The 24,576-nt window shown below is 43.0% G+C and overlaps 1 protein-coding gene across 4 annotated transcripts; it reads right to left on the bottom strand.

Annotated features, from left to right (window-relative positions):
* Window positions 1-1,879: 1,879 nt before the first annotated feature.
* Window positions 1,880-24,141, bottom strand: ASB11 (ankyrin repeat and SOCS box containing 11). 4 transcript variants are annotated; one of them, XM_080375261.1, is made up of 7 exons: window positions 21,033-24,133; window positions 17,924-18,003; window positions 14,780-14,887; window positions 11,853-12,003; window positions 11,514-11,648; window positions 10,403-10,594; window positions 1,880-7,377 (listed from the first exon to the last, which is right to left on the bottom strand). In XM_080375261.1, the coding sequence occupies exons 1-7, from the start codon at window positions 21,280-21,282 to the stop codon at window positions 7,253-7,255; spliced, it is 1,041 nt and encodes a 346-aa protein (XP_080231387.1). In that variant the 5' UTR covers window positions 21,283-24,133; the 3' UTR covers window positions 1,880-7,252. The 4 variants fall into 4 exon arrangements, with proteins under 4 accessions (XP_080231387.1, XP_080231389.1, XP_080231386.1 ...); XM_080375263.1 differs by lacking the exon at window positions 21,033-24,133 and adding an exon at window positions 19,653-21,025; XM_080375260.1 differs by lacking the exon at window positions 1,880-7,377 and adding an exon at window positions 7,491-9,161 and having other exon boundaries at window positions 21,033-24,141.
* Window positions 24,142-24,576: the final 435 nt, after the last annotated feature.

Genomic DNA, 24,576 nt, shown 5'->3' with positions numbered 1-24,576 from the left:
CTCCATGCGCTCCAGCTGGTCATTGACATAGAGTGTGATACCCCATACTCATCTCCCCTGCCTGTCCTTCCTCCAGAGCCTGTATCCTTCCATTCCAACATTCCCATCATAGGAACTATCCCACCACATCTCTGTGATGCCAATAAGATCATAGCCCTACAGGTGTGTGCATGTGTCTATCTCCTCTTGTTTATTCCCCATGCTATCTGCGTTTACACAGAGGTATTTAAGCTGGACCCCTGATGAAGATCACTTACTGGCTAGAGTGCCTGGGATTCCTTTGTGCTGCTCCTCCAGTGCTCTCCTGCTGACCTGTGATCCTTCTCCAGGCTCTGGGCATCTATTGCTGGCATTGGCATCCAGCTGCTAGGACTGGGATGGACTGAGGTTCCCCTTCCCTGGAAACTTTAATTTACAGCCTTCTTCACCAGCTTGGCAAGCCTATGGCTGAAGGTGCTTTTCCTCTTCTCTGACAGATGGACCTATCAATAGACCAGGTTTCTCAAAGTGAGTCTCATGGCCTAAGTAGCCAAACACCTGGCTGTGCCACCCATCCTGTAACCACCTGTGGATTCACTGCATTTGACTGGCCCTTTCAAACCCCTTCGCTTGGACTGGAGGATTGATGAAAAAGCTACCTGTGCTCCATCACCCCTTACCACTGTCTCCAGGGCTCTGTAATCCTTGATACTCCTCCAGCTGCTGCTGGCTGTACTGCTGGTGCCTACCAATTCACCTAACAAACACCAAAAAGCCCAGCACATAGTCACTATAGCATTTTTTATCCTTACTGACCTTATTTTTCACCTTATTTTCTACAAGGCTGGGTTACCAGAATCACAGGCACTAACTCAGCAGGCTTTGGCCAGACAACACCCTCCAGCACAGTGCACAGTCTTGCTGGCAGTGGTGGTGGCAGCAGCTCCTGGTTCTGGGCAAGAACAGACGTATGCAAAGGAGACAACAACCCTCATCCCACCCCCTCCCTGGAGCTGGGGCACTAACAGCAGTGGAGCAGCCCCCAGGGAGGCCGGCTGGGTGGGGAAGCTTGCCTGACCTCCACATTTTGTAAAATATGCTGTAGCCCAAAGCACGGTCTTGGTGAATGCACTTATGGTGTGAGGCCCTATGACTTGCTTACAGAGGAGATCAGATGAAATAGCCTCAGCCTTCAAGCCTGAAAAGCTATTAAAGGGTGGAATATTTATTTTCTCACTGTCATCAGATTTTTTCCACTGAATCTCTGTCTGGGGGAAAGGCCAAAACTAGAACATCCTGTGTATTAGTCCATCACGTTGTTTAAAGAAAATACGGGTTTAAACCCATACTCTCCCTTCCCCACAAAGACTGGTTAGGGAGTCTCATTTTTTCCCCTGTTCGTAGTCACCACAGTTCGGTACATCCTGTAGCTAAAAGCATTACATGCCTCATTACCATAAACACAAAAGCCACTTTATTTTTTCACAAAGCTGGAACATAATTGTATTCCTCAGACCTCAGTTTTGCACTTGAATAAAAGTGATCCAAGTTAGCTTGTGATTCTCGTAACCCAAACTTGTAGAAGATAATACCACAGACTAGGTGCTTAACAAAAAAAATTGCTATATTGATGGGTTTTGGCATTTAGAGTATTTTTGTTCTAATTGTTGTGAATTACAGTTCTGGATATATAAGTTGAATTAACTGAAAAATAAGTTCAAAATCTTTCATCCATGTGAAACTTCATCCATTACTAGTAAGTATATGTATTAGTTGCAATGCTGACTAATGTGTTGCTTTGGCTGACTCGTTAAACAAAATGCTAGAATGGCATGCTTTGCTGATTCATCTCTCTTCCCCCTTCCAGATGCTGTTCTCAACTGAACATGCAAATTATGCTTTTTCCCACAATTTCTGATACGTTTTATTGAAGATTTTTCAATTCCAAACCTGACGTTGTTTTCCATTTGCTTGCAGTGTGCATCATGGATTTCTACAAATAGTATAAAATTTAAGGATAAAGGAATTTTCAAGGAATAGAAATCAAATTAGAAGATCTGAGTGGAATAATCTGTATTTGACATTAACATATTGTACATCTCTCATAGAACATTAAAAAAAATCACAGTGAGGAGCAAATGGCGTGTGGAAAAAGTTAATTTCTGAAAAAAATACACAAAGGCATCATGAACTGTCGGGTCAGCATATAGGTCAGCCAGTTTTTTCAATTAAGTCGCTGAATGTGCTTCATTTTCCTTATTATCAGATTTGCCTTAATGCCCTGCTGGGACACACCACCAGTGTTTTCGATGCAACAAGGACTGGAGGGTTGTTTAACACCAGCAGCAGAGTTGCACTGCAGGAGGCAGAGGTCGGGTTTGGGACAAAAAAGTGCTGGTCGTGCCCTGCACCTCCTGCCCTGCAGAGCAGACAGCGAGTGGAGGCCAGAGAGTGGCATGGAGGTGACATTGACCCCTTCGCAAAGGGCAGCACAGCACTGATTTCTAGCATGGGAGGCAAAAAGTCTAAACACCGTGAGGTGGATGTTGACCAGGCTCGAGCTCCCTGGGGGCAGACAGGCGGGAGGAGATCAGCCCCCGGCCCCGCTGTCCAGAGTGGCACAGGCATGTCCCATCACAAGGAGAGGGGCACACAGGTGGGTGGGTGGACAGTCTCCCTCAGAGCCTGCAGCCTGCCTGGGAGGGTGGGATGTCAGCACCTCGAGGCAGATGTGGGGAATTTCATCTCCTACAGTATGACCACAAGTTTCAGCAGCTTAGCATTTTCCCTACTTTTTAATTTTACTCTGTGAACCGAATATTCAGCTGGACAGACAGCAAGTCAGACTAGCACAACTGCTGTGAAAAGCTGAGCCCTAGAGAGGATGGGGCATTGTTAGATGCCAATAGCAGAGGAGACAGAGGTCACCTTGGACCCAACAGGCTGATCAGGAGATCAAAAGAGGTCTTTTAGGGGTCAAATTAGAATGTAACTTTTCTTTTCCTACTTACCACGAAACCCTTTCAAAATGTGTTGATTTAGTTATACTATATCTATATATATACTGTTGTATGTCCCTGAGGAGGTGGCCCATTAGCCAGACCGCTTGCAGATAAGACTCTGGGCAAAAGTGCTTTCAAGCTACAAGGAAACCTGTGGAGCCAGGTTTGGGGCCAGGTCGCTGAGACAGAAACAAGAGAGGAGCAAGAAGAGCATGGCCACAACTGTCTTTATAAATTAGTGCAGACTATGAACAACAGCGGTGTGTCTCCTGCTGTGATCAGACACAGAGAAAACCAGTCACACGTAGCTAGCCAGCCAGCAAACAGAGGTGCCGTGCCTGGAGATGGCCCAGACAGCACCTGGCACAGCAAAATTACTTGCTCCAGCTCTGCATGAACACAGCGGCCAGTACAGCCCCACTCCCACCAGGATGCACCAGCTGAGGAGTCTGTAAGCAGGACATGTGCCATGGGGGTGACAGCTCTCTGAACACTAATGCTCTCCCTGGGCCTAGAGATGGCTGGGATGTGCAGGTTTGGAGAGGGGGCCCCACAGCAGCCTGGTGAGCAAGGGAAATAGCACATCCAGCGAGGAAACAGGCTGACCCTCACTAAGGTGCCTACTGTTGAAGAGTTAGATTTCTCAAGGAGGAGACAAAGTCATTTTCTTAGTGACAGAGAAGAAACGTGTGAATCTAGTAGAAAGCTGAGCAGGAAAGACAGGCTTATTGAAGATGATCTTAGTCGTGTGAGAAAAGATAGAGTGGGAAGGAAAAAATAGGATCACAAAGATGTTTGGAGACATGGGCTGGGAATGCATCTACTCGTAGAAAGAACGAAGACTGCTTATTTTAAAGACAAAAACAGCGCTCATACAAAGCCCATTTAATTTTGTTTTGCTTTGGATCACAAGCAATGATAGACAGACACTGAGTAATAAATGATGGCCTGAAACCAACATCTGATTAGCCTGAGATCTGACTAGTTTTCAGTGACATGATTAGCCAACATCTGATTAGCCTGAGGTCCTCGTCACTGGCATTTCTTAGTCCACACTGGATCTCTCATAATAGATTGATAATAAAACTGAAAAGTGGCCCAACAGACTAAGAATGATAAAAGGAAGTCTTTTGTGCTTATATTGCACATCAGAACCTACTTAAGCTGCTCCTGCAAAAAACACTCAGCAGCAGGCACTTCATGGCCAGCGAGTACCCGTCGCCCAAGCTCATGTTTTATGCTGCAAGTCAGCGTGTGTACTCAGAATCAGTAAGTGTAAGTCAGTGTCTGCACTCAGAATCAGTAAGTGTCTGTGGTTCAGAAAAACTTTTCCAATAGCCAGCGTATAGTGTAATCATCCCTGTTGAGATATGCAGCACTTTTCGCTGAAGCAGGTAGTACTGGCAGTTGTTGGGGGTAAAGTCATAGTGATGTGGTATAGCAGCAGATCTTGCAGCACAGAAAAATGTCTGTGTGCCCAGGAAAAACGTATTTTACCCAAATATCTGGTTTCTGTCAGTGATCATACACTGACAGAGAAGACACCACCTGTTTTGAAGGAAAGAGACCTTGTGAGATTAGTTAGCTCTTTCTCCTGCCTGGGGAAAAACAGCTGTATCCACACCTGACAGACATTTGTCAGACTTATTCTGAAAAGCCACCAAGACTCAGTAGTCTCCTAGAAAACAGTTACAGTCTTTTCCTATCCTCACTGAGATGGCATATTTGCAAAAAAACGACACACCTCCTCCAGCTATTTCCTCAGAAGTGTTTCCATGCATTGTTATAACACAAAGCACAGTCAATGAGAATTAAATGGGTAACAATCTTTCAATATAAGAGCAAGAAAGTCTAGGTAAAGTTTCGAATGAAATTTCTTAACATCAGGACTTCTGAGTATCTCTTCTGATTTATTCAGGCTGTGTTCCCTCCAGACTGTCATACACAGAATTTCAGGAAGAATGATATCTCCAGTAGGAAGGAAGGGTGAGGTGATTTTTTGATGGGATAAATGTATCTGAGAGGCTGAACAGACTTTGCATTCCCTTAATGGAGATACATTTTTTCAATTTAAAATCTATGCAAGTGAAATACCGCTTTCATTGATGATCACAGAAGGAAATCAATTCAGTATTACACATTCTGAAACAGATCCCATAAATTGCGTTAGCTCCTTGATTGCAATGCAAATCTGACAACCCACAGAGCTGAGGCTCTGTCTCTCTGAATAGCAGATGGCATTCTGACTGCCACCTTATAAACGGAGTGGGTGAGCTGGCAGTAAAGACAAGGCTGAGAGAGATCTGCTGACATCAGATTAATATAGACATTTCTTTCTTGATAGTACTTGATTTGCAGAGGCTTTTGAGAATTTAGAGTTCAAATCTCTGAGATTCATGATATACTGTACTATACAAGGTCATTCATGTCACTGAAAACTTTATGGGCAATAGCTCTTGCCGCCAGATCGCATTCAATATGTGCAAACACAGGCTGAAACCTACATTCATTTTTGGCTGTAATATTGCAGGTCCAGTCTCATGAACTGCCAGGAGCACAATTTATCTTACTTGTGCTGAATTAATCACAAGAAAGTATGGGAAACGTTAGATGTCTGTCTCAGAGTGGGAAACTCATGGTGAAATTAAGGGATTAGCATCAAAACAGAGAGGCTGATGCTGTTGGAGCAGGGACAGGAGCTCAAAGGCTGCTGGAAGCCAGTCCCGTACTGAGGATCCAGCAGGCCACGTACCCCTGACTTAAGATGTATGGGCAGTGAAAATCGGTACCAGCATGTATAACTCATAATGAAACCACTGCATCTCATAGCCCAAAAATGTGTCATCAGCTCTTGGATCTGTGAAGCTGAGCTAAGTGGAGACACTCTCCTTGTAACTCTGCTTCCCACTTTGCTACAACTAATGAAACACCATTGCCTGTCTTACGGCAGAAGCTTACTAAAACTCAGGTCTGAAGAAACACTTCTCTCCTCAGAACAACCTCCACAGGAAAAAAACCTAAACCTTTAAAGAGCCACACAGACATTGCACCAGTCACTGACACCACATTTCTCAGCTCAAAGAGATGCACATTTTTACCTTGGCTGTGTCCAAGCTACTAACCCTGATGATATTTAACCTAATACCACAATGGGCAAAGTCATAACACTCTAAAAGTCCCTTCTCCCAGGAAGGTAATGAAAGCCTCTAGAGTAGGGGATGAAGGAGCAGACAAACCTGCAAACTTCTCCTCCTCGTGAGCAATATCCAGCAAGGAGAATATTTAGGTGACACAGTCATCCTTAGGGCCCTGCTTCTCTCCTGCTCTACAGGTCAAGGACTTATCTTGAGAAATGTCAAAGCATGCAAAGCCCAAAAGAGCAGCAAATTTCATTCCTTTTAAAGGACAGACATTGAAAGCTGACGTACTGTGCCTGTGAAAACATTTGCAGTTCTGACCTGGAATTAAGCTAAGAAAAATTATTCACGTAATGAACACAGCCAGATCTCAGGTCACACAGCTTAGGAGGGATATTTTTCTTATTTTTATGGGTTTTTTAGAAGAGATGGAGGGGTTAAAACTTTCACACATTTTTGTGGGCTTACTCCAAACCCCCACACCTGCTTTGGTAACATCACCTGCACTTCAGAGGACAAGATATGTTAGGGGCAGATGGGCTCAGGGCAAGGGGACGTACAGTGGCTGCACAGCCAGAGCCTGCTGGAAGTTACTATGACACCACTAGACTAAGGGGATGGCAGGATGCGAAGTCAAAGCTGACAAAAGATGTGCAATGTATTATATACAGCTGATGTTGGGCACTGAAGGCTTTTATTCTCACACTAGTGGAGGAATAGCAGCCACTACCTTGATTTTGACAGTGAGATTGCATAGACAAGAGGAAGAAGCCACACAGATAGTACATGAATAAATATAACACTAAATGCAGGGGAAATCTCTGTGTGTGTCTGTGGGTGGGTGGATGTGTGTGTGTACATCTACAAACACATGTCAAGTGTTCATGTACTACTTCTTGGCTAGCATTAAGTGGATGTGGCAATAGACTGTGAGGGAACTGTATCCATAATATCATTCACTGTCTGTGAAAAGCTGTTTTCATTTTGCACTGTCACATAGCAACTAATGTTTGGTACCCAGATTAGACAGTAAATGATGACTTTGGGTTTGTTTTTTTTTTCTTTGATATAATAATTTTGGAATAAACCACCATTTGTTCCTCTTTCTTTTCCAGTGTAAAGACAGTCACAAACTTATCGATAAAGGAGAAAGTTCTCGAGTGGCTCAGGCAGGTGCAGCTTTTGGATTGCATATAGGCACGACCGACCCAGATGCTTTCTGATACACAACCGGCACAGCTGGGCAAGGCTGGCAGGACCTGGGAAAAGAAAAAGGCAAGAACAAGCAACCCCAACCCCCCCACACTGGTATAAGTCAGAAAGCAACAAACACCAGAAAGATTTGCAAATCAGATCAAACATTACGCAGTGACTTGCTGAAGTCAGGAAGAGCTAAATACATTACTGTTCATATTTAATTTATGTTGTCAAAGTTGGTTCAGTGATTTGAAAAATACAAGCACTAAAAACCTTTTTATGCACACATGGCTAGTTTTTTCTCCATCTTTTCTTGAGCAAATTCTTAAAATACCATGCACTGCAGTCTGCACTGGTGAGAGAGCTCCAGGATGCATGTAGCCCTTGCTCTGAATATAAGAAAATTCACAGTGGTGTTGTGAGGATAAAGACAAGAAGGATTACAGGGAGCTGCAGAAGTGCTCAGTGTAGAACAGCCATAATTGGGTGGACATGCAAATACAGTTACAGCTGTTCATAGGTACAGAGCATGCTTCCTCCAACCACTGCTGTCTCAGGGGGTACCTGCACAAGTAGTAACTGCAGCTTAGCCTTTTTACATGACCACGCTGTCTCTGAATATCTATTTATGTCAGTCAATCAGTGCTCCTCAAAATAATTTCTTAATGTGTCATCCAATTTTAATTAAATCTGACTAAAAGGAAAACATCTCAAAGATAGAAAGTCTCCAAAAGTTTTGTGGGAAAAGGTACAAAAAAATAAAAATACATAAACTTCAAAATGAAAAAAAATCTAAAAAAAAAAAAAAAAAAAAAGAAAATATGAGAGGCCTTTTTGCCCTTCCTTGCCTTGGGAGTAAGGTTGCTGCATGTGAAAACTCTTGTTAAATGTCAGAGCCCACTGGTAAGAAAGCTGTCAGAGGTCTCATTGGGACAGCAGTGAGGCCAGCTTGGGTAGTGGCTTACATGGCACTGCACACAGCGGTGCTGCCCTGGTGGCTTCCCTGCGGGGTGACCAGGCAGGTGCCACCAGTCCACCCCACCATGGGTCAGGTGAGGGGCACATCACGCACAAACCCACTGGAAATGAGGCTCCGTAGCTTCTGCAGCTGCACGCTTGCACGTGCAAATGCAACTTGCTAGCTGATGTGTCCCTTTGCCTCCTTTGCTCTTGCTGGAGCTGTTCCAGGTTGAATCTGTACGCCTGCCCGGAGAAGCCCTGGTTTTGAGCCCCGTCTCATCCCTGCCCCTCCAGTTCCTGGCCAAACAGTGGCAATCACAGAAGTGTTTGGCAAGCAGTGGGTGTAGGTGTGTGCTTTAAAAGCCTGTCGTTGTATCTTCCAGATAAGCTTCTTTACCTGTGCTTTTATTACAGGAAAATGTAGGAGCTTAAACAGGCTGATAATGCCCTCTCTGTGAAAAAATAATAGAAAATTATGGGATATATAGAAAAAAGGACTTGTGCTACTGTCACTGGAAGTGAAGAAAGAAGCTACCATCTCCCAAAGCAGTTAGGAAAACAGAAATAATTTATGTTTTACATCACTCAATATTTAGGAAGAGGAGCAATTAAAGGGAGCTATCTAAGTAACCACAGCAGAAAAGTCAGGGGGTAGAAAGAAAACTCTTCAACCTGGGTTGCTTATTTCAAACAGAAGGACCTCAGAAAATACATAAGTAGGGGAAAAGGGCAGTTGCAGGTGTTAGATACAGTGAAGTATCTGGAAGCGGAACTGAAGGGATGGGTGAGGAAACTGAGAAAGCTTCTTTTCTGAAAAGTGAAGAGCCAGCAGGAGCCGAAGTGCCCCTATAGTCCCTCTGACTGTAAGGGAGGAGAGGGTGACAAGCTGAAAGTGGAAATCAAAAAGAAAGTTCAGGAAAAGAAAATTAGAAAAATATCAGAATATTAATACACAATCTCTCATCCACGCAGGACAACTGCAAGCACTGCCTTTGCTCACGCAGCCTGCCGTTGCTGAGCCCTGAACGTCTCAGATACAGGGACAGAAGTCACAAGAGGTGAGAAGCATTCAAGCAACAGTCCTCCCAGAAGATTTTAGACATGACAAATTAAAGCTCTGCATGAAAAGCCATGGAGAAAGGGAGTAGGAAGAAGGATATTAAACCACTGTTTCATTTCCTCTATAAAACCCACCTGTGTGCAGAGGGCTGGCACAAAGCCTATGTGCAACATTGACAATATTAATTTGCCATCCGAGAGCTATTTCGCAGTTGGAAGCTAGCTCTCCGTGCGCATCGTGCTTTGCTCCTTGGTGGGGAGCAAGCAGGCTGCCTGCATGGGGGAGCATCATTCACCCTCCCAGTGGGGCATAGACTAACAGGGTAGCAGTGAGCTGGGAAATATAGAGGCTGAAGGAGATGTGGGGCTTAATTCAGCATGCCCAAATATCAGGAATATTGCTATTGGATGCTTCGAGTTCTGGTTGTATGTAGTGCAGGTGAAAACGGCCCAAGAGGATCTTAGGTTCTTTTCACAGGTTTCTTCCAATAAACGGGAAATATAATTAATTGTGGGAAGGCTGAAAGTAAGCAGCAAAGGGCAGTACTGGTTTGTGCTGGGGTTGCAGCCCCATGATCCACAAGGACGAACTGTATGCCATGATGCTCAATAGCCACCTGGCAAACAGCTCTGCTTTCTCCCAGTGACTGAGGTCACACACACTCGTGTTGCTTTTTCTGCAGGAAGCAGGGGACATTGAGCCACAGTGCTGGGTTGAAGCCAAGACAGTGGCACTAAAATATTGTCTGTAAATAAACTCTCATGGCAGTTTTTAGTCCTTAGAGTCCTGGTAGGTAAATATATATGGTTTTCCTTCAGTAGACAGGAAAAGAAAGCACACAAAAACTGGCCAATTTACCCACTAAACACCTGACTGTTGGTGGCAGGTCTAGCAATGGAACACAAGTCTCTTACTCCTTTCTGTGTCATGTGCTGCGGGTTTGAAATCGGTAAAGAAGATAAGAGAACTTCTATAGACATTACTTATAAAAGCAGTTAAGAAAAATGGACTTGGGTAAAGGAAATAAATACTGTTCTACTTAAAAAAAGAATAAAGGAAACCATTACCTTCCCGAAGCAGAAGAGCTTGCTCCACTTTGCTGTTGGGGATGGCAAGATCCAGGGCACATTTGAGTTCAGCATTTCTACATTTCAGGTTAGCACCATAGTCTGTCAGCAAGATGACTACCTCCACGCTGGATTTCCTTGCTGCCGCATGGAGGGGGGTGTCTAATCGCTTCCCCATGTTAACGTTGGCTCCTTGAGTAACAAGAGTGCCTGGTTAAATCTGGGAAGCAGCAGGAACTGTCCGAACCCGCATCACATGGGCTGGTTTCCACCAGTAACCTCAGTCAATGAAGGGGATGGATGGCAACAGGCCTCCTCCGCTTCTCTCAATAGCAGCTGTGCAAAACTCAGCAGATCAAATACCTGCTGTGTAAAAGTCCTCTGAGCCATCAGATCCTGTCTGCTATGGATAGAACTGAACAGCTTGACCCAATAGATGTTCAAAGCCTACCATATGCTCTGTAAATTTGTTAATAACATAGTATCCAACATAGATTATGTTGATTAAATTACTGGGGTAAAAAAACACCTTTAGGTGTCTCATCGTGTAATAACTCTGGGAGCACAGCAAGCTTGCTCTAGGCTCGCCAGGCTCAGCAGGGCCGCACTTTGAGCAGGTGTAAATCAGCTAACGTACACTGACAGCAAAAATTTATGCTAGCTCATAGGCTGTGCCTGGACCTGCAATGATTATTCTTGCAAGCAGCTTTACTGCTGTTTTCATCATCCAGTGAAAGCAGGTGAAGTTAATGCTAAATGCTTAACATGGCAGTTTATCATAATCAAGAGTTGATTTTGGTCACTAGTATTAGCCAGGGTTGTCTGTGCTTCCTCTTACCATTCTAGAAAACTAAATATATTTTATTTTTACATTCAGACAGCCTCAGGAAGGTCTCTGTAATTAGGGCTTTTTTCACGGAGGATATCATAAATCCTTCATGAATGCAAGTGAAATTTTTAATAGTCCCAAACAAGTCTCTCAGACTTGGGTTGCTCAAACACCTCTTGTGAAAATAACCCATGATGTTTGCAGTAGAGAGGCAGCTCAGAGAGACAGGCAGTGCTGGCTAACACCACCACAGCTCTCCCCCAGCCCCCTTTCCAGGTGTACCTAGCTCCAAAAGCTTCTTGACACAGTCTGTCCTCTGGTACATGCAAGCCACATAGAGTGGAGTCCCGTGCTGCGGGTCTTCTTGGTCAATGTCAACCTCATGGGCCAGAAGGATCTCCATGCACTCCCTGTGACCTGTGGAGAGCAGACCCATCACTGGCGCGCTGCAGAGCAGAATACACTCAGATACACCCAATGAGGCACAACAGCTGGGAATCAGCCAAGCCTATTTATCCCTACTGGTATGGACAAGGGTTTTTTTGAAAAATATCTTAACATTAATAAAAGATGTATTCCCCACTTAGGTATTGTTAGCTTTGCTCACAGCCTGAATGTTACCTCTCTTGACCACTTCATGAATGGGTGAAGCAAGGTTGTTCCTGAGCTGCGGCTTGGCTCCGAATTCGAGCAGCATGTTGACGCAGGCCACACTGCCACTGCAGCAGGCATTAAACAGAGGAGTGATCCCATCGATGGTGACTGCATTGACCTGGAACAGCAAGACACACTCAGGATAATCTGATTTTAAAAGAACATCCTTACAGCATGCCTCATATGCACACCAGAAATGCACCAGGAAAAGATGCTCAATTGCAGAATTGATTTTGTTAACAACTTTCAGAGTCATATGTTGTGGCACAACATATATAACATTCTCCTTTGAGGTCTGCCCTTTTTCCTGGATAGCTAGTACCATAAGGCAGTGACACTGCCTGCTATGAATGCTCCTTCTAAAGTTGCTCAGAAAATGCAGAATTTGATATATTTTAATGTGGAGAACTTGAGTATCTTCATGATCATGCACCAATGCAAAGCCAGAATATACTCAGATGAAAATGGCTTTGCTTTTTAAATGAAAACATTTACTTCATGTTAAATACTTTCACCTGAAAATACATTTCCAGCAAAAGAAATTTTCACAGAAACATAACCTTAATCCCAAACAGAAAAGGAGCTTGAAAGAGTCTGTGTTCATACGCATGTGAGTGTATGTGTGTGTGTAAGAGAGAAGGAATTTCCTTCCTCCACCACCAACGTAAAGACCTGGCAAGAGCCACCATCTGTCATTCTCCACTGGGACAGCACAGTCCCTGGCTTGTGTAGTGCACAGCAGCTCCGGAGCTGCTGTTTAACTGCGTAGCAAGCCCTCAGAGGCAACTTATGCACCAAATCTGCATGTCTTTAATTGCGTGGCACATTGGAGAAGAACAATGGATTATGCAAACAAATGGCAATTTATGTGATTTCCAAACCAGGGAGAAGAGGAAAGAGGTGGGAGAGGAAGGGATAGAGAAGTCCTGGGCCACCAGGGAGGTCAGAGGACTTTGCTACCAGTGCTAGCACAGGAGTTGCATCGTAAAGGGGTCAGAGCACCAGGGTAGAAATACCTTAGACCACACAATTAACTAGCAAGATACATTGCCTTTAAAGTGGAGAAAGGCAGTGATGTTTAAGAACCTATTGGTTTATTCTGGGTAACTTAGCAGTGGACCATCTGCAGCTGATACCTTCCTAGATGTCATTTGTCTTTGTTCATTTGAACTACTGACTTGTTTACAATGCTGAATGATTTAACTCCTTTTCCCACAAGGTGCCTTTCCCACAATTACAAGCCAGTCTTTGCCATTTTCAGCAGGCTGCAACCATGCAGCAGCCAGTGTGAGGCCATGCTCCCCCACGTGAAGCTGCACTTGCAGATCAGGCAGGTACCCTGGTGGAGGCAGCCCCTGCTCCTTGGTGCCTCCTCTGCTTGCTCATCTTCATGGAAAACCATTGAGGAACAGAGCTGGCTGGAAAATAATCATGATGGGGCCAGGAGGTGGGCAAGTTGTCATGGTATGGAGAGATACCAGGTACCACAGCATGGGGGACATCTGTCTGCTCAGATTTTGGACCCCAAAATGTAGCTTGCTCTTCCTAAAGTTGCAAGGCTCCAACTAAAGCTCTGTTTCAACAGCATCATCACTACAGATCCCAGCCTCATCCATTACCTTCCTCCCCTCCTGCTAATTGCTGAGCTAAATTATCCCTCATCCTACACAGCTTTCAAAACAATGAAAAGGAAAGATATAGAAGTGCCTTGGGGGCATCTGTATTTCAGACAGACTACGTGCTGCAGCCCTACAACCCAGCACTTGCCCTCTGCCTCTCCCAGTCTCATCAGGCAGACGTGGCTGGAGCTGCTGGAGGCACTGGGGGTCTATCAGCATCATTTCACAACAGGCCAGCGATTCAGGCAAGCTGATAACCAAGGGAATAAGTGCAGAAGAGAAATATCTTTGGTTTCCCTCTCCACTGGGCATTGGTTTAACTGGTAAAAGAGAAATGAATGGTAAAAGCTGTTGTGGTGTAAATGGTCTGGTAAAAAAAGAGAATAAAGAAGAGCACAGAAAGAAAGAACAGTGGAATGGCACATTTTCCCCCAGAAGTTAGACAAAAGCCTGTTGACTTTATTTATGAACAGGGAGCAGGGGGGAAGCAAACACCAAAAAACATCAGAATTTTATATTATACCAGGAATAGGCTGATTTATTAGGAAAGGAAAAGGTAGTTCAAAGATGATTCTCTGAGTTATAAAAAGACAATGCCATTAATATACCAAAATCAAGTAAAACTGAGCTGAAAAGGGGTTTTCTGTCACCTTTCTAAGGGATTGAAATGTAGCATACAGTTTAGGAAATTAACAAATGCATTTTCTTCTGCAGAGGATACCTTGATTGCCTCTTGTGGTGTTACTCAGTTTCTTGCTATATAATTTGTACTTGATAATCCAGCTGAATGAAATATATGCTTGTATATTTCATCCATTTCTGTATCTCCATTTTTAAGATGTATTCTACCTAAGGTCTGATTGGGGAAATATTCTTTTATTAGCAGATGAAATGTTTCATTGCTTCAAGCACATCTACTTATGCGAGACTACCAATTATCCCACAGAAAACTAGAGGCAATCCCCATGATTGTTATGAGGGGAAAAAAAAGGGTAAGTTATTTTCTTCAAGGTTATTTTCACCTAGCATCTCTCGTTCCTTTTCCATCAATCATGACTACATTTCACATACAGAGGGGAAAAAAAACAGAATAACAGGGTGACCCAAGCAGCTACCAGGGAAAGCAAATCCATCACCCACAGAAAAAAAAACAAAACTCTTTTATTTTTCCTGTTTCTGCCTGAGATGCTCCTGTCCGTCTGCATCCTGGCCCTGCAGTGCAAGCAGCTACCCGACATCCGTGCTGATGCAGGGAGCATCCGTGCTGGGACTCACCTGAGCACCGTTCTCCAGCAGCACCTTCGCGCAGGCGACGTGGCCACCCAGACAGGCCTCGTGGAGAGCCGACACACGGTCTGTTGTCACCAGGTTCACATCGAAACCCTGCAAGGCAGGGCGAGGGGCATGAGGGGAGAGACCTGCCCAAACCACATGGCTCCCCCGGGACCAGCACAGGTGCAAAGGGTGGTCAGACTGTGGTGGGGGAGAGCCACGTTGCTCGATGTGTGTCCAGGGAAGGTGCACGGGTTGGATTAATGCTGTTCAGTGCTTTGATGCTCATCCCCAAAGACAGCAGCTGGGGTTAAAGAGGAAGCAAGAACAAGCTATGCCTTCTATTTGTAGTTATTTACAACATACAGTTAATTGCAGAAAAGACATTGCATTTCTTTAACTTGCAAGGGTGGCATTACCTTCCCTGTTCCATCCAGCACCAGGAGCTACAGCTGGTGGGATTCACCTCCCTGGACAAGGATGTGTCAGGAATCTGCAGCTCAACTGGAGCCCTCAGCTCCTTCACTGGGGAGAAAGAGGATCCCCTAGGATATGGTTCATCCCACGCTAAACCAGCTGTTTCTAATGAGTCAGGTAAATTGCGTCCTAAAAATAATTCCACTGACTATATGGAGTGCCCAGTGTGTTTCACTCAGAGGTAGTAAGTACCTGGTAAACCCATAAGACAGATGAGAAAAACCCCATCCACAAATCCGTTCTTTTTATTTGACCAGCCAGAAAATGTTTTACACTGGAATACAGAACTGTGGTTTACAAATTTACAGGTCTTTCCCTAAATAACAGTTCTTACATCTATTCCTGTGCAAACAGAAACCAGACATATTCACAAAGGAGAAGGCAATTGCATATTTGTTTTGCCCAGGATGCATCTAAATCGTCTAGTAATTAAGATTTTACAACTGGGTATAAGAACAGGCCTGGAAGCAGCTCCAGTTTCTGCTTGATGTCTTGTATTTCATAATAGTCAGTCTCTACCTGATGTGCTATAGACCAGGCTGCTCACCAGATGTCAGCAATGCACTGTCTGGTACACAGCAGCAGATGCAATGGGCACAAATAAGCACCTGTGAGCAACGGAACTGAAAAAGTCACCAGTCCTGATGCAATAAGCATTAAAAGCAGCGACTGGAGTCACTTTAGGCTAGACATTCTATGATAGAAAAACAATCGTTTTTCAGATATGTGAAAACATTATTAATGTGAAAGCTGTCACTAAAAATTTCCTGCACATCACTGCCAGGGCAATAGATAAAACCTTGAAAAAATGTTGAGATTATGCCATTTTCTAATTGCATCGATGTTTCATACCTAATGATCAGCATATTCCTTCAAAAGTAATGTCTTCTAGGGACTTCTGATAAGGAGATCTATTCTCAATCATTATTCATATGTGTGTGTGTATATATATATATAATTTTTATCTAACAAATTAAATTCAGTCATTGCAAGTAAATGAGTAACTACTGATGTCTTGGAAAACACAGCAATCCTTTCCATTATTAAATGGAGGATGATTCATAGATCTCACTATTGCTGTTTGCCAAACATCACTCATGTTAAACCTTGTTTTCAATGTATGTGAAAAATGAAACTCTTCTTTCGGTGTTGGTGAATTCTTTAGGTCTTTTAAAACTCCAGTGCTCCATTGCCCCCTCATGTCCAGACATCCCTTGGGGAGCAGAAGCCTCACTGGTTTCTTGAAAGCTATGGTCCTACGGCAGAGACCTCCGAGTGTCTCACATACACTCCAAAGTATAGCTCCCTATTTAATTTTAGGCTAGTAGTGTAAGTATATTAGAAGCAATGAGTAATGATTACGCTGGTCCGTGAACAGCTTCATCCCTATATTTATCAAGTTGTGGTGAATAAGCTCCAGTTCAGTCCCTACAGACATTGCTGCCTTGATCCCTTTTCATCAGCAAGGACCCTCATCCTTCACTCCCAAAATTACATGTCTTCAGAAGAGGAAAGAGTGGATTAACTAAATTATGTATAACCACAACACCAGGTGCTTCTCCAGCATATAACCACAACCAGTGTATAGCCAGGGTGTCTAGCGTACAACCACACCACCAGGTGCCCCACTGATAAGATGGTGTAAGGTCAGCATAAATGGAGGTAGAGGGGGTCAGAAAAACAACAAAGCTCTGAATGAATAAGCCTTCTTCTTTATTATCCCTAACGTCTACCACTTCCTTTTCCATAAAAGTCATTTGATATCAGGGAAGGAAAGAGGGATCAGGAAATGGGAGGGGGAATACAGGCTGTAAACAGTAACCTCTTTTAGCTGCAGCCGTGTCGCAATAGATGTCTGGAGTGGAGGCTTTCACAGGGGCAGCTCCGCTCCTTGAGGGCATTGTCCATTTGAGATGTGGTCTCTCTAGTAAAAATTATTTACCTTGAATAAAATAAGTCTGATGGCTAAGTTACAGAGTTTACACTCCATGAGTTAATTTCCCTGCAGTTGTCTTGATTGAGGCGGGGCGAGGGGGGGGGGGGGGGCAGTTGCTCATTCATGCCACATGAGGACATTGAGTTTAAGTGAAGGTGGTGAGGAAGATGGTTGGCAAAGCAAGAAGAACCATAACTTGTCCCTTTGCAGCTGCGCACTTTCACATCCAGCATCTTGTCCTTCCTAATGTACTCTTCCCTCCTCTCTATCTTTCACCTGAACTCTTGGTTTCGTTTGGAGCAGAGGGTTTCAGGCTGACGGCTCTCCCTTGAGGAAGACCATGCTGGCTGTTTTATAAAGCAAGATGTATTTTTACAGCTTTCTACCATTATTTTTTTTAAATAGCTGATGTACATATAGTCCCTATTCTCAAGCCCAGTTTGCACGGTTTATCTTTGAGAAAGAGCCTAAGGATCATTGTTTATGATGCAGCGAGCTACAAGCTGTAACATCTTTGTCCTGGGCTTGCCCCCGGCATCCTGACTAAGCAAACTAATGCGTGCCCAAAGGCATGCATGCAGATATATTATTTACACAGTTGTATTGGATATATTATTTACACAACTGTATTCCTTGAGCCCTGCTGCAGTCTTTTATCAGCTCACAAACTCACAGATGCAATTCAATAGAAAACATGCCGCTTCCCAACCTTTTCTGTGCTTGTGGGCTTTTACCTGTGCAATCAAGGTTTTCAAAGACAAGAGGCGTCCTTGGAAAGCAGCTTCGTGAAGAGGGGATCGGTCTGCCCAGCCGCCTGAAACAGCAAATGCAAGGGAGTTAATTCAGGTAAAAAGCAACAGCAGATCCTGGAAGGGCAGGGAAAAAACAGCTGTGTGTAAATGTAGATCAGGACTGGAATCAGAGTGGGGTCAGTGGCAAAACTAGTTGACAAACTGATTTCAGCAGAGCAGCTGAGGGCCCAGCACTCCTGAGGAAGCTGGCTGCTCATTAAGGGTCCTCAACACAAGCTTCTTGGCAGAACTTTTAGAAATAGCTAAAAAAATGCTTCAGCAAAGACCACGAGTTTAGTGCTGCTGGGACTCATGCAGGCCTTCAGAGCCCTGGAGTTCTCCTATTCACAACCACATCAGCCTCCGTCTTTCCTAGTGAGCCTTTGTCACAAATCATATTCCAGCTTCTCTTGCACTTCATTAAGAGGCTCGTAGCAGGGAGACACGGGAATGACTTGTCCATCAAATGAATACTGGCGTGTCCTTGGCAGTTTTATTTCCTCAACTGACAATTTCATAAATAATATCCTCCAGCTCAGACTACCACGTAATAGATTCCATCCTCCTTCTCACTGGAAGGTTTCAGAAAAGACATGGTAAAATAAATTCTGCCTGAGGCTTTACTTTTCTTCCTTAATCATTTTGAGTTGTTGAACTGTTCAGATTTCTTCATGTGGGCTAGCTTGCCCTTTTTCATATCTTAATCTATTATGTGCCAAGAAAAAAATTCCTTAGCCTAGCTACTACCTACAGGCATAGTCAGTCAACCCAGGTTAAATCCCTGCCACTCAAGTAGAGCACAAATTTACTCGTTCTATATTAAAATTTATAACCATACTACAACCCAGTGTGTAGTTAGAATTTCTTCAAAGGCCAGCTGCATCTACAGTGCCAGGACAGAAGCAATCCCAGTGTTTGCATTCATGCTCTGCTGTACAGCAATCCCGTGAGCATTGTATTTGAAACCCTTGTCCTGTTTAATTTTTTCAGCTACGCCACACACCAGAGAGAATGGAAAAGGTGATTTATCTCAATTTCAGGTGTTACCCGAGGCAGGGAGAAATCAATGAGAGGCACAGATACAACCCTGGGGACTTGAGGCCAAGGACACAGCAGGGGTTTCAGCCTTGGCCAGGGGAGTCTCCTTTTGTTACCTGAGAACTGACATGCACTTCTGCTCATGGGGTTACAGCTTTAACTATAGTTACTACTTTTGTTTCCATTTATTGAAGGAGCTGTTCCTGGGCTCCTAAGGCAGGAAGCTGGCATGGAAAGACCAGCCAGCACAATACATGACCAGGCTCCTGAGGACCAAGTAGGATGCACCAGGCAAAACAATGGAAACAGGAACCAAGCAGGGACTGAGAAACATTTTCCTGAAAACATCCAAAAAGCCCACATCCCTCATCATGCTGGTGACTGAAATAGGAAAGCTTAGTTCAGAAAGTCAGAAGATATCACAAGTGACAAAACCCAGGGTCCTTATACAGCAGGAAGATTCAGAAGTAACTCAGAAAACAGAGCTACAGTGCCTTATTTAACCTTTTAGACATATAGTATAGCATGTGCAAGCACATGTCACATGCATCTACAATGCATGTGTATGCACACACATGCCTCACCATCAAAACACATGCTGCTGCATACTTGCATGCTAATCACAGCAACCTACCTCCCTGAAACGTGTGGCAAATATATTTCCCATACGGGGCACATCTTCCCTTCACAGTTGTGAGTGACATGTCTGAAAACTGTGTCTTTTTAAATGTCTACAGATAGATTAAGCAGCCCTGCTGCTGCTGCTGCAGTGCCACTTCACTGCAAAGAGAAAAGGCTGTGAAGCTCCGCCTGTGATCCAAAATAGTGCCCCAGCAACAGCATCACATGATCTTAGGTTTTGTAAGATTATCCTTAATAGCTTTTTGCAAATGGCAACTTGCAGATAAAAATACGTTGTGGTCTGCTAAACTTCAAGGCACTTCAGTAAGACCCTGGATGGAGGAAAAACTGCTGTTTACCATGTGTCTGACTACAATTGCATGAAGGCAATTGGAAAAAATTGACAGTAATAATGATTGGAATTATATTATGGAGATTAACAAATAAATCAATAACCCAAACATGCCTGTATATAAAGGCTTTGTAAAATAATGCTTTGCTGCAGTATTTCTCTTGGCCAGATCTTAATCTCTCTGCTTTGGGTGGCCATGTCTCACAATCCATGTTCTGCTCACGTTCACGTGCCTGGTCATGGCAGCAGTATTCATCAGGAAGCAAGTGCCCAACAAATGAGTCACGGGAAAATCTGTGATATCACAACGCTGGTAAGATTATTCAAGTAGGAAAACAGGTCCTCATTGGTAGTACATTTAAAACACTGTTTCATTTTAATTAGTGGAATTACCAGGCATGCGAACACATGTCTACTCATTACTATGGCAGTGATGTGAAGGAGTAAAATCACCTGGAAACATCCCCCCCCCCCGCCCACCCCCCCAAAAAAAGTGACCTACTAAATAGCATACTAAACACAATATATTCCTGTGCCATGTATTTTTCCCAAATAATTTTAGCTGTATTCATTTTTATAATCTGATTTAACAAAACAGGGGTTCCTGGCTTGGATTCATAAAGTCATTAGTTATATCCTGCTAGTATCTTCTTTCAGAAAATCAACATGCTAAACCTTTTCTCTAAATATTCTCTGGCAGTAAAGCTAGCTATTTAGTAAAACCATCTGTAACCCCTGCTAAAGGATGCCTAGCTTCCGAGAACAATCTTTTTATTTACTGTAGTGCCTTGAGCAAATGTTGTCCTCATTCTAGCTGGGTAATTGTTGGGAGTCTCATATTTTGCACACCTAAATCATGCCAAGACATACTGATACTGCAAAGACCCCAGAAATGGAAGGCACTTCAGGTTAAAACATTCACCCATGCATTTAGCAACAGATACCTCATTTCACAGCAACTCAATGATCTAAATCTTCAAGTTACAAAAATGTAGCAAATACACATTTAAATGTTAAAGAGTGTCCATATTTTTACTTTACCTGGGACTATTCCATAGATCTCTTCTGCTATCCTGGCAGCCTCTTTTCTGTTGCCTTTAACAATATAGAAATGGGTCAGCAAAGCCAAGGAAATCTTAATTAGAAGCTTGAAGCAAAACAAAGCAAAAATGGCAAAATAAATGTTAGTGAAAGCATGGAGTATGGAACTGCCCTCCATTTTGGTTTGCTCTTTGAATAGTTTCTCAGGTCGGCTAAGTTGCACCGGGCTATTCTTGGTATGATATGTCATCTATTTTAAACCCTCCAGAACCTGCTGTTCCTCAGTTACCAAAAATACATTCTGGTTTTATTTGGTATGGGCTATTTGATACTAAAAAACAATACCAAGGATAAGACAGTTTGAACATCCCCTCCCATAGCAGGGAACAAACAGAAAATGCTTTCCAAAGCCACATGAATTAGAATAAATTTTCAGATGCATGCTCTCCGTACCACCTGAAAGCCTATACATTCACATTGTATTTATTCTTTGATGTAGCAGTTCCATTTACAAGGTCTGCATAGGTTAAGTTGCAGAAATTGTTCGGGGATACTGCAAAAAGAACACTTTTCTGTCTTTCCCATCTTGGTGACAGGCCTTGCTGGCACTCAGACACAGAACAAAGGCAAGCATATCAAAGCAAAGAATTATCATGAAAGAATCTGAAAAAAAACCCACATATTTTCAAAGCCAGGGCTAAGAAGTCAAAGTTATTCTAGGAGGGGAAAAAATACATTGAAATTGCGTAATCAGAAACACATGATAACATGCTGGTATTTTCCATCACTCAGGAATAAAGAACAGTGTCCATTAATATCGCTTGCAAACAGCATCTTACTGTTTCAAAAGGAAATATTTTTACATTATCCATCTTTGATTCAAAGGTGTAATATTTGAAACTGAAAATGCACACGTTCTTTAACTAACCTTTTTTCTTTCTGAAGGCACATGGCTTCCATAGAGAACAGAATATTTATTCTGCATGCAATAAATTGAATCTGTATAGAATATTCCATCTACTTTTCATGTAAACTTTTCTGGATTCCTATTTTCCTACATGCACAGCAGAAGGGAGATTTATTTATTTATTTGAATCCCCTCCTTGCCCAGGTTCTCTCACCCTTCAATTTACACATCTGTCAAAGGAAACAGCAGAATAACTTTCCTCTCAGATCCCAAGGGGATGGTGGACATGCTGAAGGAAATGTTACAGCAAATTATTTCCCTGGATATTTAAATGTAATCTGTTTTGTTTTGTAGCAATACAGCTGGCTTGGTACCTTGCTGTCTTCAGCACTCTGCCGTCCCAGGTGCACTAGAATGCTATATAAAATATGTGCAGGCAGACTGAAAAAAACACCTCAAGCTATTTTTTCATTTTTCAAGTCAACCAATTTTTCTAAAATTCTGAATTAAACCAAGATATTAAATTTTTACCAATAACTTAACAACTTACAGAAGCAGTATGTGTACCTTTCCTTCCACAGTAATATAATATACCTGTAGAAACTATAACACCTATGAATCCAAAAGAGGAAAATTGCCTATTTTTAGTCACTTTAATATTGTTTGCCACAGGACAAGACAGCTGAAGACTGGCAAAAGATGTTAACTAAGGAGAGGAAAACAGTTAAGTTTGCTCAACTGGAAAACAAAAAGGAGAAATCAGCAAAGGTGGACCAAAAAAGGGTTCAGTTAGCCCTAGAAAAAGTATGAGATAATAAAAACACTCCTCCTGAAGCCAGAGGAATAGCAAAAGGTGTAAAGAACAGAATATAGGATGCAGAGAAAAAGAACAAACAGGAAAAAAAAAATTAAGATCATGGAAAAGAAAAGGTCAGCCTAAACGATGGAAAAATCTTTCTCTTGTAGGATCTACAAAACTGGCACTCAAAAGGGCATGAGCAAGAAGGAACAGCATGTTTTAAAAGACCAGAAAACAGACTTTTGTTTGCAAAGGAAACCCACTGTAGAAGTCCACAACCCTCAGAAAAATACACAAAACTGGAGATCAGGTGATTTCCCACTGAAATGCTCTTATGCCTGAAGGGAGGTAAAATTCCAGTAATACTGAAGAGCTCTCCAAATGCTGTAAAAAAACGTGAGGAATTTTGACCACTTGGAAGGAGTCCAGGAAAGTGACTCTCCCAGAAAGACAAAATCCATTTGTGTAGTAGCAAAATCACCCTCCTGGCTTCAGAACAAGACAAGTAAAGATTTGTAGTTAAATGATGGAGTCATCTGAGAAAAACTCATATAACCTCTTAATCTGCTCTTAGCGTCCAAGAACACTAGGAAAATTACTGCATTTGACTAAAAAAAAAATCATCAGTGGGACGATGGCTGAACAGCACGGTGAGAAGTATTAATACTGGTGAAGGTGGTAGTCAGGTAAGCCATAGCAAGATCTGTTGTGATCACTTGGAAATATCTGATATTTCTGAAACTAAAGAAAGGTGAGCAACATAACGTCGGCAGGAGAAAAGATACAACACAGTGGAAAAGCAGTGACAATGCAGAAACAGGGATCTCAGTTTTCCTCCCTTGCTGTTTTGGGCAGCATAGCTGTGAGTTGAACTAGATGGATTATGCAACTCCATTGATAGACTGGAGTGAACAAGTCAACCCTCCACAGAAAAAGCATGCCTTGCTGAACTGCTGCAAGATGTCCATACTACTCAAGTCACTCTAGCTTTCAGCTACAGTAACTACCGAATTGTCAAGTCTAAATATCCAGAAGATATATTACTTCTTCAATAAAATTGTCATGAGATGGTAAATGAGTAGTTTAGCTAGATCCTCCAAAGAACTGGAAAGTTAATGTTTATATAGCCTTAGTTTACACGCAAGCAAGAAATAAGCACAAAAGGCACTCCAGCCTAGCAGTGTATTTTCATGACAGTTCACCTTACCTTTAGCCAACAGTGAGAAACATCAGGTGTGACCTGAAGACATTGACAAGCAAATAAAAATTAGAGGGATCCTCTTCTCAAAGAAATTAAAAGAGGAGGCATTGGTCTAGTCTTATGCTAGACACTCTCTGAATTACAGCAGTGTAATTCTAATATATATAGTTGAGAGTTTGCATATGAGATGTATTCAGTCCAAGTAAGATAACTGGGGGGGAAAAGGAGACAGAAACTCTTTATCTCAAAGGGAAGAGATCAGAACAGACATAGAGAGCCTAGCTATTTCTTTTTTATCAGTTTGATCTAATAAATGACGCTACCTCCCATACAAACCTTGCTTCATTTGCATCCTTAGGTCAGCATACTTGCAACACTCCTGCTTTTAAGAAACGATGTTATGTAGTGACTCACTGATTGCTCTCAAACAAACAGATGTGGGATTCATCTCACCTATCCACCACCCATTGCACCACGTAAGGTTTGGTATTTGAACTCCTGCTGCTGCCTGGGCACGAAGACTGCAGATACCAGAAGGCAATGAATTTCACCCTGTCTGCTTCCAACGCCTGTGCTAGCAGGGAATGATGACTCCTCTAGATGTGTGCCATCTGCCCCTCCCACCTAAAACCACCTT

This window comes from Falco punctatus (genome assembly GCF_963210335.1).
Source record: "Falco punctatus genome assembly, chromosome: 2".
Lineage (NCBI taxonomy): Eukaryota > Metazoa > Chordata > Aves > Falconiformes > Falconidae > Falco > Falco punctatus.
The sequence above is the reverse complement of the archived record's forward strand: the minus strand, read 5'-3'. Positions and strand labels throughout refer to the sequence as shown.

Coding starts and splice junctions, on each gene's coding strand:
- ASB11 (XM_080375260.1), bottom strand. CDS start 21,282: ATGACATATCATACCAAGAATAGCCCGGTGCAACTTAGCCGACCTGAG. Junction 18,004..21,032: donor GATCTATGGAATAGTCCCAG/GTAAAGTAAAAA, acceptor TTGCTGTTTCAG/GCGGCTGGGCAGACCGATCC. Junction 12,004..14,779: donor TGCTGGAGAACGGTGCTCAG/GTGAGTCCCAGC, acceptor TTGCTGTTCCAG/GTCAATGCAGTCACCATCGA.